We start from the raw sequence: 17,426 nt of genomic DNA on the forward strand, positions 1-17,426 counted from the left end.
CACGAAGGAACAGAACAAGGGATCAGAAAAGGCAACAATTATCAGGGGAGGTGGAAGAACTTCCCAATGTCCAAGAAGGGTTACCTTGGGCCTGTTACAAGAGCATTTTTACCACTTTTAATCCTGTATAAAGATTGCAGCACCCTCAATAGATATAGTGGCAGTCCAGGGTGTGGGGAGTGAGAAATCTAGTGAATAATTTACCTCTCCCAATTAGCATTACAAACGTAGTGACAGCATTGGAGTGATTTTGCTTGCAGGGAAGAGTAGTTAGATTTAGGCTCAATGATTTATGCAATTTATAAATAATGATAGTTTAAAGTTAAAAATCCAACAATGATTGCTTATCAGAAAACTTCAGAGATGGATGACACAGAGGCTATGCCTACACAGCAGCCCTATTTTTAAATAAACTATTCCAGAATAGCTGTTCCGAAATAGCTATTTTGAAATAAGTGCTGTCCCATACCTTAGCAAAACCTATTTAGAAATTGACACTATTCCTCCAGCAATGAGGTTTACCAATTTCAAAATATCACACCCGCTATTTCAAAATAAGTGGACATCTTATTTCAAAATTGGTAAAGCTTGTTGTACAAGGAATAGCGCCTACTTCAAAATAGGGGCTATTTCAAAACAAGCCACAGTGCTTCCAAAGGCTCTGTTTTGAAACAGGCTCTATTGTGTCTGAATGCTCTGTTTCAAAACAGCGCTCAGCATTTTGGCTGTGTCTACACCAGAGAGTTTTGTGGAGAGAAGGGACCTTCTGTGGACATAATTCAGGGACCGTCTACAGACATATAAAGCGTTTTGATGACAGAGTCTCAACAGAACTCTGCATTTCTCTCAACAGTGTTATCCCTTGAAAATTTGAGGAATAACACTTTTTGCCAACAGAACTCTGTCGACAGAAGTACAGCAAAGACACTTCTGTTGACAGAGAGGGCTTCCGGTTCAGTAGACAGCCCTGTTCGCTGAGCTTCTTGTCAGACATTCTGCCAACAGAGGGAAGGGCAGTCTGCCTGCTCTCTGTTCACAGAGTGCATTGCTCTGTTGACCTGCTTTTGTGTGTGGGTGCACTCTTTCGACAGATATTACTGTCAACAGATGCTTCTAGTGCATACATAGCCTTTGTGTGCAGCAGCATTATTTCAAAATAAGTAATTGTGGAAAATTTCTTCCAGAATAACGTATTTTGAAATAACACTGCTGTGTATAGTCTAGATGATTCAGAGGGATCACTGAAATTGTCTAAGTCTGATTTTATGATGCTTGAAAAATGATTGCACATGCCTATAAATATAGCTAGAGAGATTACCTAGAAAATAGGTTACCTAAAAATATTACCTGGAGAGGTGGTGGAATCTCCATCCACAGAGGTTTTTAAGTCACAGATTGACAAAGTCCTGGCTGAGATGATTTAGTTAGGGTTGATCCTACTCTAGACAAGGGGCTGGAATTGATGACCTCTCCTGAAGTCCCTTCCAGCCCTAGGATTCTATGATAGCGGAATGCCTTCTTCTATGGGTGACATACCTTATTCAAGTTCGTGACCATCTGATCACCACTCAAAAAGTAGTAATCTATGTTTATTTAACGTTACATTGTAATGCTGTTTTATACATGTGCATAGGGTAATTTATATGCTGCATTCAACATGTGTAATGTTAATGGCCTTATGCATATGTATAAAAGTATCAGTATGTTCCAATACTGAAATGTAGTATTCATCATATAGTTTGTGTAGTCTTCGGTGTCAACTGAATTTATAATCTTTAACTTTGATGTAATTGTGCCTTACTACCTATTATTACTGCTTTTTTTTTTTACTTTATTGAAAACACTGTAATCACCAAGCCCTCCCTCACAGCAGCAGCTTGAGGCCAGGTAAAAAGACCCTCTACTCACAGGCACATCTGAGGGAAGAGGGCATGACCCCCAGCTCGGGCAGGTCCAGATTCATCTGCCACCCTGTGCTCCCAAGCCAGAGTAAGGAACGAGGCAAACTGTTTATCTTCCCCTCTTCACTCAAATATATAGCAGATAGCTGTCCCTTTCACCACCCCTGCCACCTCGAAGGGTTATAACTATCCAGGCTTCCATCTCTGGACCCTTGCTGCCATCCTGTGGTCATTATACAGCATAACTGTCCCTGCTTTCCATCCCATATCACTTGCTGCCCCCAAATGGTCATTATATAGCTGAGTCCTTCCATTCCATTTTATGAGACACAATCCCATTCTAGGCACATTTACGCTTACAAATTATTGAGCCCCACTACAGATTACAGGGATTTTTTCAGCGGAAGTTTGTGTCAGACGATATCTTGCAACAAAACTTCTGTCTACAGATTGCATCCAGACCACAGGGTGGATAGAAAAAGTAGTCCACTCTGTTGACAGAGAGTGGCCAGACTGCCCCGCCACTCTATCAGCAAAATGGCCATCCAGAACCACAGCAGACAGGGTTGCGTGCTATCCCAAAGGCCTCTTCTGTCAACAGAAAGCCGCCGCCCCCACCCCCCCGGCCAGAACATCCAGACCAGTGTTTTGTCAACAGATCTCTGTTGACAGCAGCCTTCTTCCCTGTGGCAAGAGAGTACGGCTGTTTACAAAAGCACTGAGTTCTGATGACTCACTGTCAACAGAATGTGCGTAGCAATCTGGATGCTCCCAAGGTTTTGTTGACAAAACCCTCTAGTCTAGACATAGTCCTAGAGAGGAGCAACAGTAGTACTTCATCCATTCACCTGGTGATTACCACTGGTTCCAGAATATTAATAAAATAAACCCATTTTCTTCCAAAATTAACAACGAATAAAAGCAAGCTTGATCTTGGCCTGTAACATAGATTAAATAGTAAAGGACAGACTTCAGGTTTATTATGCATTTTTTATAGCAACCAGACAATATATAACATAAAACAAATTTTAATGCAACCCATGTTTTTAAATGTAACCTTTACTTTAGATAGTGTATTAATGTCTATTTGTTCTGTTTAAATGTTACATTTCCACACAGCTTCAAAAAGGGGAAGTTACTCACTTTCATGCAGTAATGATGGTTTTACGAGATGTGTCCCTGCGGGTGCTCCACTCAGGTCTCAGCACATCCTGGTGCCAGAGATCAGACCACTTTCAGAGAAGTGCCCCTCACCTCTGCGCCGCACCTGCACAGTGACTGTCTTGAACTGCTGCCGTTCTGAGGAGTGTGCGCGCGGCACAACCCTCCTCTGTTCCTTTTCTACCTGAAGTCCCTATGGACTCCAAGCACAGAGGAGGACAGGAGGGTAGTGGAGCACCCACAGGGACACATGTTGGAGAATCATCATTACTGCACAAAAGTAAGAAACTTCCCCTTTTTCCTTGAGTGATCCCTGTGGGTGCTCTACTCAGGTGACTCTGTAGTACTATCCACTGAAGGAAGTGGGTATTGGAGTCTTTATGTGGATTGATGCAAAAAGATGTTGAAGGAATGTCATGGCTAGAGGTTCGAAGGGTAGTCTTGTAAGTGTATCTAACCCTAAGTTTAGGTCCCATAGTGATTCTGGGGGCGCAGGTTTGGGCACACTTTCTGTAACCCCGTGAGGAAACGCTTCACCTTGGGGTGTGTAAAGAGAAAAGAACCATCTACGGACTCATGGAAGGTTGTAATCACAGCCAGGTGCACTCTGATAGAGCTGATAGAGCAGCCTGTGTCACTAAGGTCCATGAGATAATTGAGTAAGGTAGGTATGGAGATGGTATCAGGATGCAAATTGCATGTCATGCACCAATGTTGAAAGCATGCCCATTTATTTTGATAGGCGCTTTGGGTGGAGAAATGATGGCTGTTTAAGAGGGTGTGTTTGACCCTGTAAAAGCAGGTAAGTTCTTCACTTTGGAACCACGGAGAAGCCATGCCATGAGTTTCAGAGTCCTGATGTTGAAGTGGCATGTGCTACTGCTGTGCTGGTTTAGGAGATTTGGCACCATCATCAGTTGACCTATAAATAGATAATGTAGGTAAGGGAACCAAGGTTGTCTAGGCCAGACTGGAGCTATTATTACTACAGTGGCCCGATCTGATCTGATCTTGTTGATTACTCTGGCAATGAATGGAATCTGCAGAAAAGCGCAGAGAAGGGGGCTATCCAGTGAATCATGAAGGCATCATCTTGTGATCTCTCACCTAGTCCTGCTCTGGAGCAAAATTTGAGACATTTGCAATTGTGAGGTGTTGCCAAGAGGTCTGTTGTGGCCAAGCCCCATTTGTAGAAGACGGAAAGGAGTATATTGGTATTAATCTCCCATCTGTGCTGGTCTGAGAAATGTCTGCTCAGTCTGTCTGCCCTGACATTCTGTTCTCCTGGTATGTACATTGCTGTTGGGGTAACCCAATTTCTGATGCACCAGTTCCACAATATGAGTGTGAGATCAGACACATTCCCCTCCCTCAACTGACATGAAACAGAGTGGGCGTGTTGTCCATGAGGACATTGATAGTTTTGCATCTTATCAGAGGAAGGAAATGGGTGCATGCTTTCCAAATGGCCCTGAGCTCTAGAATATTGACATGGAAGTGTCTCTTGGGGTGGGCCCATGTTCCCTGCATTGACATTGTGTCACAGTGCCCCTGCCCCCCAGCCCATGAGCGACACATCTGTTGTTACAGTCACAGAAGGGTCTGGGCAGTGGAAGGGTATACCTGCGAGGAGGTTTGCTGGGGACGTCCACCACTCTAGAGACGGAGGAAGAGAGAGGCACTTTGAAAGGGTGTGACAGGTTGGGACATAACTGCGAGTGAGCCAGTGTCGTAGGCAATACATATGCAGTCTTGCAAATAGGACTACGAATGTTGTGGCAGCCACGTGTCCCAATAATTGGAGGTAGAGGAAAATTATGACATTTTGCCTCCTGAGGAATGCCATGACAACTGCAAGTGTCTCTGAAAATATTTGAGGGGCCACAGAAAGTCCAAAAGAGAGAACCCTGTACTGGTAATGATCTTGGCCCACAATAACTCTGAAGTATGTGTCTTGGAGGTCGAGGGCTGAGAACCAGTCCCCCTCATCTAGTGCTGGTATGATAGTTCACAAGGTTAACATTTTGAACTTTGAACTGTACATCAATTTGTTCAATTCCTTGAGATCTAAGATCAGTATCCATCCCCTTGATTTCTTAGCTGTAAGGAAATAGTTGAAGTAGAAACCCTTGCTCTGGAGACAGGTTCTATTGCTCTTAGGGTAAGCCATCTCTGAACTTCTCCTTGTAAAAGAGGTTTGTAAGACTGGTCCACAAAGAGGGACAGGGTAGAGGTATGAGTAGGAGGGGTGGCTGTGAAAGGAATTGTATAGCCCACTCTGATAATCTCCAGGACCCATTTGTCTGATGTGATTTGGGTCCACTGATGGTAAAAGGGCTCAAACAATGATGGAAGTTAGCCTTGTGATGCACTAGACTTGTAGGGTGGTCGCTCAGACCCCTGGCCAAAACCTCAAATTTGTTGCTTTTGAGAGGTAGGGTGAGCTGTGGAGGAGTGGGTCTGTTGTGTCCTTCTGTTGGATTGGTGCTTAGTCTTTTTGTCATCCGATCTGTGTTACTGACGGTAGCAGGTGGACTTATGATACCTGGATCTTTGTTAGGGAGTAGTAACAGAGAGATAGCCATGTTAGTCTATATTCCATCAAAACAAAAAAGCAGTCCAGTAGCACTTCAAAGGCTAACAAAATAATTATTAAGTGGTGAGCTTTTGTGGAATATGTTAGGGAGTGTACTTGAGCATCTTCTTTAGTGGGGTGTACATCCCCAAAGCCCGCAGTATCATTCTATAATCTTTCATGGGATGTAAGATACCATCAGTAGTACTAGAAAATAAGTGCTTCCTATCAAAGGGGAGATCTTCCACCTTTGTGTGGATTTTGTGTGGGATGCCAGATGATTGTAGCCACTATGGCAGCGGCTATGGCTCTAGCAGCATTCTCAGCCATATCCATGACAGCCTGGAGGATTGTCTTGGCAACTGAAAGGCTGTCCTTGATAACAGAGTGAAGGATAGGATGTTTATTGTCCAGGAGGTCCTGAATTAAGTCCTGTAATTTATTATAATTCGCAAGATCATAATTTGCTAAAGGACCAGTATAGTTGGATATGCAAAATTGCAGCGTAGCAGAGTAGCAAACACTGCGGCCAAAAGCATCTAGCTGTTTGTGCTCTTTACTGGCAGGTGTAGATTTAAATTGTGGGTTTTTGGACTTTTGATTTAAGGAGTCCACTACAAGAGAGTTTGGTTGTGGATGTGAGAAAAGAAAATCCATGTCCTTTGATGGGACAAAATATTTCCTATCTGCCCTAGGATTTGTGGGCAGAATAGACGCTGGATTTTTCCACAGGGCCTCAGAAGGCTTGAGGATAGCTTCATTAATAGGCAATCCTACATTTGAAGATGCTGTTGGTTGTAATAGAGTAAGTAATCTATATTACTTATTCTGCACTTCTTGCAGAGTGACATCCTGTGATTGGGCTACTTGTTTGAATAGCTCCTGAAACTGCTTCGATTGTCAGACAGAGGAGAGGGTGAGATCTGAAATACCGCTTCATCCTGTCTAGATCTGGGTCCATGGGAGGAAGTCTCTGAGTCTGACTGACATAACTCATCAAATCCATTAGAAACCACCTGGGAGATTATAGAAGGTAGACTAACAGGTGAAGAGTGCACCAAAATTGTAGGAGAGCACCCGGAGGTGTACTGATGCCACTGTGTAGTATGTCTGGAGGAATGAGTATAAGAGGAACGTGGATGGCAGCTGTGCCATGCATCCCAGAGGCCCCACTGAGGTGAAAGCTGGTGTGGAGGGTATGCCCATGACTTGTTGGCCCAAATAGGATGTGGCTGAAAAGGATGGTCTCTATATGAATGCCAGGAAGGAGATGAACAGGCTGGTAAATGCCTACTCCTATGCTTGCTACCATAGTCAGATATAGGCGAACATGGTGTAGAAGAGTGTGGGGCATTCTGTGAGGTATTAATGTGCCCTTGCCCTGTTGAGTGTGGCGAAGAAGCTAATGGTGCTGAGTAAGGTTGTTGAGATTTCTGCAGATACTGCATCTTTCACAGTGCTTTCCTATGTTGTTGTGCAGGTTGTTCTAGCAGAGGTGGTACATGTTGCCAGTGGAGGTCCCCCACATGAATTGCAGTTCTTCATTCTGGCGAACCAGGCATGTAGTGAGGAGGGAAAAAAAGCTGCTGCCGTGGTGTCACAGCAGCCATTGCTGCCTTTTTTTTTTTTTTTTTCAAATGAGGTAAAAAGATCTAACTATGAAAACTATGAGGTGATGGGGAAGGCTAACTATAGGTTTCTAATTGGTCTTCAGGTAAGGAGAAGAGCTGCTCTGATGTCCGTCTTCAGCTGAGGATGGTAGAAAAAGAACTGATGAGGGCTACGCCGCACACACACTCCTCAGAGCAGCAGCAGTTTGAGACTGTCAGTGCACAGATGTGGCGTGGAAGGCGGGGCACTGCTCTGAAAGCATTCCAACCTCTGGCACTGGGATGCGCTGAAACCTGAGTGGGGCAATCCACAAGGACCACTCAGAGAACTAGTTTCTTTCACTGGTTAATTAGTCGTTATGTTTTTGCCGTCAATTCTATCTGACATAAGTCAATCATCTTTTCTTTCCTGTGTTTATTTACCCAAATCCAATATTAACAATTCTAAATTCTAGAACAGTAAGTAATATTCATACTTTGCAGTGTCTAGTTAATGTATTGCCTCTCTCTAAAATGATAATCATGCATAGAAATTATAGCAATTTTTCTCCTGAAAAATACTGTTCCCTTTATTAACATCTCACATATGTTTTCAGGTATCTTTTTTCCAATATTTTTCGCATCTTATACTCTTTATAAAAATAGCCACTTATGTGAAATAACAATTCTGAGATCATATTAACTAATAATTAGAGTAACCAGGTGTCCCATTTTTAAAGACACAATCCAATATTTAAGCCCTCCTGTAGGTGTCCTGATTTTTATTTAAAAAAAATAAAAAATTGTCCCATATTTCCCATTTTCCTCCCTCCCCAATCAGTACTGGCAGATCCTGCACTGCTCACCAGTTGCCCATCAGCAGGGAGAGGTAGTCCAGTAGTCAACCACGGGGGTTGTTGTGGAAGGCTAATAGCTGGACAAATATGCAGCACGTGTGACTGGCTGCACCCCCTGCTGATCTATCTGCACAGTCAGCTGTGGGCTGGCTTTCGGCCAATAGGGCTACTCACATCCCATTTCTGGCCACCACTGGCTGCACAGAATGAGTTGCAAAGCTTGGTGAGTGTGGGCAGGTGCCAGGCAGTGGCTTGTTAGGTATTGCCTCTGCTGTACACTCATGAGCCCTTCACATGCTCCTCCTCTCTCTGTCCTCTCCTTGTAGTACTTCTTCCCCCTCTGAGCCCTGCTGCTCCTCCATATCCATTCTGGCAGGATAAGTATTGCTGTAAGGAAACCAGCCACTGAACAGAGCTCTCAGCTTAACAACAGCCTGGCTGGCAGGCTCTTCCTTCCCCACTATTTCTGACCAGTTCAATGCACCAGGAAAACCCACGACCAGAGTTCTCTCTAAGTTACACATCTGCCTAATAAGCCCCAACCAGAGGTGCAGGGCTGCCACACATAGAGCTGCCTTGGCCTCCTCTCCCTCAGCTGTGATAGCTCCCTGCTGGGGCTGGGAGAAAGGCACACTCCTCCTGCCCCCAGAGCAAGAAGAGATTAAGAAATAGAGGCTTCAGATACTGCAGCTTGCACAGCCCCTGTGTTCTGGGCCAGCCCTGCCTGACCAAGGGACAAGGGAAGTGGCTATGTGTACTGCCTTTCCTTGCTTGCAACTGGAGCCAAATTGCAGCAACTGCTGGGAAGCTCTGTTCCCTCACTGCCCTGGCCTCCAGGCTCCACTCCAACAGCTCCCTTTGCCCATGATTCCCACCCACTAGGAGCTACGGGAGGCAGTGCCTGCAGGTAAGCACAGAGCAGCACAAGCAGCATGGAACCACCTGTCTGCTCCCCCATCTCCCACACACACAGCAGACTGGAGTTACCGCAGGTATGTGCTCCGCACTCCAACCCCTACCTTTAGCCTTAAGTCTTCTCCTGTAGCCTAAGTCCCTAGCTCCCTCCCAGACTAGGGTTCCCTGTAATCTGTGTGTTTATGCAGCTGCTCAGGAAAGATTGACATGCCAGCCAGCTGATTAGCAGAGCGCGCACAGCTAGGCATTTTGTTTCTATTGATATTCACACATGCCTTGGTGCACAAAAAATTTTATTCCACATATGGATTGAAAAGATTAAAGGAAACATTATCTCAGACCCCACATCTCAACCCACAGACCCAGTCCTGAGCCTGCTCCACCACCCTAGCTCCCTCCTAAACCCCATATCCCAATTCCAAGTCCCCTCTTACTTCCTAACTCCCACCCTGAGCCCACATTCCATGGCCCTTAGTCCCAGCCTTGAGCCTACTCCTGAACCACAAACACCTCACCCCCAACCAGAGCCCTCAGTGCCCAACAATCCTGAGCCCCCTCCCACACTTTGAACCCCTCAGCTTCTCCCCACCACAGATTATCCATGTGCAGAATGAAATTTCTCATGTGCACTAATATAGAAGTGATGTGTTACATATCTCCATATTGGTGCCCATAACAAAATTCATTCTGCATATGCACACAAATGAGAGAGAATTTAAGACACTGCTCAAGACCTTCTGGCCCAGGTCACTAGCTAGAAGGAGCTGAGCACTGCATGTGCCAAAGCACTGCACAGCACTGGCATAGGGAACCATCTCTGACCTTCAGCTAAGATCTGAAGTGGTGGCAGGGAGGGGTGAAGCAATTTCCAGTGTATTCATGCCCTGAATCTTTAGGCTCCACAGCAATCCTCTGGGTAGGGACTTGGCATCTTTTTCACCTTTCATTTTCCCATCTTGGATCCTGCTCCCAGGAAGCAAATGGCTGCTTTATTTGCCTAGGCACACTGCCCTACTGAGCCACCATTTGAGCTGGATTTGCTGAAGGCCCTGCAATCAGGTTTCTTAAGTTCTGGGTGCACAGTGCACCCTTACAGCTTAAACCCTTCCTGCCCAGGCTGTACCTGGGAGATAGGAGGCAGCTGGGTTATGCTGGAGGCCAGCAACAGACTGAAGGTGTTAACTGCCTTTCAACCCTTGGAGAGCAGGAAGGCACAAACTACTTCCAGCCACCGGGAGGAGGGGAGGAGAGAAGATGGGCTTTGCAAAGACAGGAGCTAGATCACCATTCCTGACTCTCACCTGTGGTTGGAAGCAGCTCTTGTACCTTCCCTCCCTGATGATGCTACAGCACATCTGATGGCTGAGCTCTGTAACTTTATCCTCACACACAACTACTTCAGATTTGGCGACGATATATACCTTCAAATCAGCAGCACAGCTATGGGTACCCGCATGGCCCCTCAATATGCCAATATTTTCATGGCTGACCTAGAACAGCGCTTCCTTAGCTCTCATCCACTAACACCCCATCTCTACTTACGCTACATAGATGACATCTTCATCATCTGGACCCATGGGAAGGAGACTCCAGAGGAATTCCACCGGGACTTCAACAACTTTCACCCCAACATCAACCTCAGCCTGGAACAGTCTACACAGGAGATCCACTTCCTGGACACCACGGTGCTAATACACAATGGCCACATCAATACCACCCTCTACCATAAACCCACTGACCGCTATGCCTACCTTCATGCCTCCAGCTTCCATCCCAGACACACCACATGATCCATTGTCTACAGCCAAGCAGTAAGATATAACCGCATTTGCTCCAACCCCTCTGACAGAGACAAACACCTACAGGATCTCTACCAAGCATTCTTGAAACTGCAATACCCACCCGAGGAAGTGAAAGAACAGATCAACAGAGCCAGACAAGTGCCACGAGCGTCTTACTACAGGACAAGCCCAAGAGAGAAACCAACAGAACACCACTAGCCATCACCTACAGTCCTCAGCTAAAACCTCTACAGAGCATCATTAGGGATTTACAACCCATCCTGGACAATGATCCCCCACTTTCACAGGCCTTGGGAGGCAGAACAGTCCTTGCCCACAGACAACCTGCCAACCTGAAGCAAATCTTAACCAGCAACTATACACCGCACCACAGTCACTCTAACTCAGGGACCCATCCATGCAACAAACCTCATTGCCAGCTCTGCACACATATCTACACCAGCAACACCATTACAGGACCTAACCAGATCAGCCACACCATCGTGGGTTCATTCAGCTGCACATCTACCAATATCAAAACAAAAAGCAGTCAAGTAGCACTTTAAAGACTAGCAAAATAGTTTATTAGGTGAGCTTTCGTGGGACAGACCCACTTCTTCAGACCATAGCCAGACCAAACCAGACTCAATATTTAAGGCACAGAGAACCTAAAACAGTAAGCAAGGAGGATAAATCAGAAAAAGATAATCAAGGTGAGCAAATCAGAGAGTGGAGGGGTGGGGGGAAGGGCAAATCAGATTGAGCCAAGTATGCAGACGAGCCCCTACAGTGACTCAGAAAGTTCCCATCACGATTTAAACCATGTGTTAATATGTTGAATTTGAATATAAAAGCCAGCTTGGAAATTACAAAGGAAATTACAACTACTACTGAAGAAACTCCCTGCTGCTACTCGGGACCTCATTAACTCAGACACATCATCTGAGCCGCAGCCTGGATTATTCTATTTACTTCCCAAAATCCACAAACCTGGAAACCGTGGGTCTGTCCCACGAAAGCTCACCTAATAAACTATTTTGCTAGTCTTTAAAGTGCTACTTGACTCCTTTTTGTTTTGATAGTGTATAGACTAGCACGGCTTCCTCTCTGTTACTATCTACCAATATAGTTTATGTCATCATGTGCCAGCAATGCCCCTCTGCTATATACATCGGACAAACTGGACAGTCTCTATGTAAAAGAATAAACGCACACAAATTGGATATCAGAAATGGAAATATACAAAAAACCCGTAGGAGAGCACTTCAATCTCCCAGGCCACACAGTAGCAGACTTAAAAGTAGCTATCCTATAGCAAAAAAAGTTCAGGACCAGACTCCAAAGAGAAATTGCTGAGCTACAATTCATCTGCAAATTCGACACCCTCAGCTCAGGCTTAAACAAAGACTGGGAATGGCTGGCTAAATACAAAAGCAGCTTCCCCTCCCTTGGTGTTCACACCTCCAGATCAACTGCTGGTAGTAAGCCTCACCCTTGCTGACTGAGCTAACCTTGTTATCCCCACCCTTGCTCTGGCTTATTTATACCTGGCCCTGCAGATTTCCAAGACCAGCATCTGATGAAGTGAGTCTATGCTCACAAAAGCTCATGCTCAAAACTTTTCTGTTAGTCTATAAGGTGCCACAGGGCCCTTCGGTGCTGTTCCCTCCCATACAGCGCCAAAAGACTGCTGCTGGCCAAATTCTGGTGTGAACCCAGAAAGGAATCAGGGTGTGCATATGTGTGTGATCCTGTATTCCCTGTACTCTGTTTTACATTTTTCCTCCCAAAGGCATGGTGCCAAGTACCAGGGGAGGCAGGACTGTCACAGAGGCTAAGCCAAGTTTGAAGGGCTGAAAGTGCTAAGCAGGGAGGGTCAGATTAATCAGTTACCCCTCAACCCCTTTGTGAGAGAGGGGTATGGGACTGTGTCACCTCCCCTTTCCTGGCCTGTGTGAACCCTAAAGCTATAGAGATAAAAAGATAAATAAAAAGAATCCAACTGCACAAGTATTAGTTTTTAACAGGGACCACTCAACTTGAATGTTAATTCGAATGTTTCTACTGCATAATTCTGATTGAATATGAGTAATACAGCAAAGGGAAATAAAATCTCCCTACTAATCATTAAAACCTGCTCACAAGTTTAACTATTAATTCTTCCCTCACAGCAATTTGAAAGTGTTTAAAATGTTAAACTTCATAAAAATGGCATACACTTTGAAATGTCAAGCTTCTGTGTCACAAAGCTATTGCTATAGATTCAGACAGGTCAATGATGTGGTTTTCATATTAATTTGAAATAATTTTTATGGGACATTCATTTTTTCACACCTCTCAGAGTTAAAAGTAAATACAACTTCTTCTCTTGACTGTTCCTGACACTAAGTCTTAATATAAGTTTCTTCTCTAGCAGAAGGAATACATGTGATAAAAATTGAAAAGCTCTGGAAATAGGCATGTGATCTAAATATTTGGAAAAAATGATTTAGAATGTTAATACCAAGTAAAATCCTTCCATATGGTCAAATTTTTAACTGTACCCGTGGGCCTCCAGAGTCAGTCAATACTAAAATTCATTTCTTTTTGACTGACGCCAGAGATCTGTCAAGACTGAGGGCATTACTGAGATATCAACTCTGAAACAAGCTACCTCTGTATGTCTAACATAGGCATTGCTCTCACCCCACCATTCTGAGTACAGAATTGAATCTCTTTTACAGATTTTTTTCTTCAGATTCCTTTCCATAATAACAAGTTTTTAGCATAACCTAAAACAAAGCATTTGCTGGTTGGCAGGGGGAAAATGTAATCAGTTATTTATTACATAATGCTACTCGCTGTCTACAGCAAATCAGTACAATTTAATATTCACGTACTATGTGTTTTATTTCATTTTTCCAGTTTCATTTTTCCAGATACTCATAGGAACTATCAACTGTCTGGTATTCATAATCCAAATAACAACAGACAACTTAAATTTTCCCAGACTCAAATTCAAGGTATTTTAAAATGTGTTTCATGCTCTCTTTTCAATATTCCAAAGGCTCATGTTCTCAATATTAATGCAAACAGAAACGGTTTGTGACAAAGGGCTAGATTTCACTGGTGATTACCTGTCATTTTTGCTTTTTACAACAAGCTCATAAATCAGGTTGAGGACTAAAAATTAATATTTCATTGATTTCAGTATGAACTCTCGCTTTCAGGTGGTGTTAAAACAGCCATGAAGTAAGACTATCAACATGAAGATCATTCATTTGAATTACTTTAATAATGTGAGGGTGTAATTTACAGGTGCATTACTCAACACCTCTTGAAAAAACGTGAAATGACTATTTACTCATATTTCCAGCTAATAGTAATCTTCATAATCAAGTTCGTAACTATTAAAGAAAGCAACAATAGGAAAGATAACTTACCAGTGGTTCCCTGTTTTTGACCAGTCTGATTATTTTTACCGAATCCTCCTCCTCGTCAATATCATCTGGGATGGGAGGCAATACTGGATCATAGCTCTTCTGAGCAACAATGTCATGTACAGAGAGCAAAGCCTGAAAATATCAATGGCAAATATAAATATTAGCCTGCAAACCAATAAAATGCAAAAGTGTACAGGTCATAATCTGAGTGGTGCCACTGTCATAACAATTTATGTAGAGTGCCTGCTACTTGTTTATGCCAATTTAATAGCTTGTCAAACACTAATAAAACTACCTATTAAAATAAATATTGTTAAGATCCACTATACATGTAGCTACAGATTGTGCATGAAGAAAGGATGGTTTTAAGCATAAGTTAGGACATTAAAACTTTGTATTTTAATTCCAAAATTACAAAAGTTGTATCCTAGAGAATACTGCCAAGTGGAAGTTCCCAAAACGCAGTAAGGAATGTCATGATCAGACGAGCAAGATAACTTCTGCCCTTTTTTCTTGAGTGTCAAACAGTGTGATGCTAAACTGTTACAGAACTATCCATCTAATAGGAAGTCAGATGTTAACGGTTTTTTTGCTCTTGATTCAGCAACTCCTTTCATATCGGTTTCAACAGCATAAATCATTTTCTCGCAATCCACACTGAAATTGAAAATAAATCCCATACTTCTTAAGGGTTTTCTTTATTCATGTGTCAATACATATTACTTGTCAGAACTTCTCTTCTTTTGCGAGAATCTCAATTTTTTCCTTAGTTCATGCTCACATCTTAGATAAGAAGACATTACTCACCTTGTGCAGTAATGACGCTTCTCCAAGACATGACCCTGCATGTTCTCCACTCAGGTCTCAGTGAGTCCCAGCGCTGAAGATCGGAAAGCTTTCAGAGTAGTGCTTCCCCACCCCCTTGCCTGCACATTCAGCATCTCTAGCTGCTGCCGCTGTGTTGGACTACACGCCCAGCGAAGCCCTCATCTGCTCCTTTTCTACCTGAAGTCCCTGTAGACTCCAGGCAGAGGGGAGGGTGGTGTGTAGTGGAGCACCTGCAGGGACATATCTCGGAGAACTATTGTTACTGCACAAGGTAAGTAACTTCTCCTTCGAGTGGTTGCTGCAGGTGCTCTACTCAGGTGATCCTGTAGCAGTATCCATTTGATGGAGGTGGATATTGGAGTCTTTTATGTGGATGGAGGCAGGACTGCATCTGCCAAAGCATAATGCTGTGTGAACATATGGTGTGAAGACCACGTGGCCACTATACAGATGTTAACTAAGGGCGTATTATTCAGGAAGGCTGTTGTGCCAGCCGTTGCCCACATGATGTGAGTCTTGATAGTCTGTGGCAGCTGTTTGCCTCTGAGTTGGTATGCAGTGTGTATGGAAACTGCAATCCATTTGGATAGGTGTTGTGCCAAATCAGCTGTTCCTGCATGAGACTTGCCCATGCCAGAGACTGTCCAATTTTCCGGTTGCTGTAGTTTTCTCAAGGTAGAACACAACTGCACAGCTTGCATCAAGTGTGAGTAATATAGCCTCCTTGGAGGAGACCTGATGTTTAGGGATAGTGCTTTTTGTGTGTTTTGCAGAGTCCCTTTTTATCAGGCAGTCGTCCCAACATGAGAGGATGCATACTTCCTGCTTGTGCAGATGAGCTGCCACTACTGCCAGCACCTTGGAGAATACCCTAGGTGTAGTGGAGAAGAAAAAGGGAAGTACCATGGAAATGGAAATGTTGTCCACACACCATAAAACTGAGGTATTTCCTGTAAACGGACTGGATGGGCACATGCATCTTGAAGGCCACGAGTCACCAGCCAGTTGTGGTACCACAGCTGTGAACCCTTTACCTTACCATGCAACAGGATAGGCATGCCTGCTAACGGGGTCAAGTGTGGAGCTTTGTTATACCCGCTATTTTGCCAGTAACAGGGCATGGTGTTTGTGCCAGCAATGATTTTAGATTTTTGAGGCACATTAGTCTTAGGCTTGCCCAGCTGTTTTTGCATTGAAGCCAGGTCCGGTGACCTCTGGGGCGCGTTAGGTGATAGCAGACCCAGCAAACCTCACAGAGAACAGAACTGGCTTGGAGTTGTGGATTCCCCTCTGTTGGGTGAGGGAACTCCCTCTTAGCAGCTACATTTACATTTTTACTTTGTTTCTGTTTTGTACAGGAACCTGAATGTTCAGCGTGCGAAGGGTGGCTGTGGAGTTTTTTGGGGAGTGCAAGGAAGTGTCTGTGGACTCTGCAAGAGTTTGGGGCCTTCAAAAAGGAGGTCTTTCACCCTTACCTGATCCACCTTTGGGAAGCCAGAAACATGGAGCCATGAGGCTCTCCTCATAACCACTGCCACTGCTAGGGAACGTGTGGCAGTGTCAGCAGACTCAAAGGAAGCCTGTAAGGCTGTCCTTGCTATGAATGAACCCTCATTATTATTGGTTGTAAGATTCCAGAGGCAGGCCTAATTGTACAGGCTCATGAAAAGAAGGGAGTACCAATCAAGAGGAAGGCCAGAGCTGACGAGGTCAATTCAGTCAGGGAGGATGTGTTCCACTTCCAGCAGCTGATGTGGAAGTATGAATACCAGAAGAGGAGAAACTGCTTTTGTAGTTGGCCAGCCATTCCCAGTCTTTGTTCAATCCTTGACTGAGGGTGTCAAATTTGCAAATGAATTGTAACTCTGCACTTTCTCTTTGGAGTCTGTCTTTGAAGGTTTTTTTCGGTGCAGGATGGCTACTTTTAAATCTGCTACTGAGTGTCCAGGGAGACTGAAGTGTTCTCTTACAGGTTCTTGTATGTTACCATTCCTGATATCTGATTTGTGTCCATTTATTCTTTTACATAGAGACTGTCCAGTTTGGCCAAAATATATGACAGAAAGTCACTGCTGGCACATGATGGCACATATTACATTAGTAGATGTGCAGTGAATGAGCCGATTGTCTGGTTGATGTAGTTAGGTCCTGTGATGGTGTCACTGTGGTAGATATGGGGGCAGAGTTGGCACTGAGGTTTGTTGCAGAGATTGGTTCCTGAATTAGAGCTACCATGTTGTCATGTATAGTTCCTGCTGAGAACTTGTTTCAGGTTGGCGGGCTGTCGATAGGCAAGGACTGGCCTACCTCCCAAGGTCTCCAAGAGTGAGGGATCATTGTCCAGGATGGGTTGAGGATCGCTGATGATGTGCTGGAGAGGTTTTAGCTTTGGGCTGT

The 17,426-nt window shown here is 44.2% G+C and overlaps 1 protein-coding gene across 2 annotated transcripts in view; it reads right to left on the reverse strand.

The window, feature by feature from the left end:
• The window catches only part of MPP7 (MAGUK p55 scaffold protein 7), a 407,772-nt gene that overhangs the window by 118,001 nt on the left and 272,345 nt on the right, over positions 1-17,426 (reverse strand). For both annotated transcript variants that reach the window (XM_074984915.1, XM_074984916.1), the window contains one exon: positions 14,202-14,333. In XM_074984915.1, the coding sequence (XP_074841016.1) occupies positions 14,202-14,333 (132 nt within the window). The remainder of the gene's footprint in view (positions 1-14,201; positions 14,334-17,426) is intronic.

Source organism: Carettochelys insculpta, chromosome 2 (genome assembly GCF_033958435.1).
Source record: "Carettochelys insculpta isolate YL-2023 chromosome 2, ASM3395843v1, whole genome shotgun sequence".
Classification (NCBI taxonomy): Eukaryota; Metazoa; Chordata; order Testudines; family Carettochelyidae; genus Carettochelys; species Carettochelys insculpta.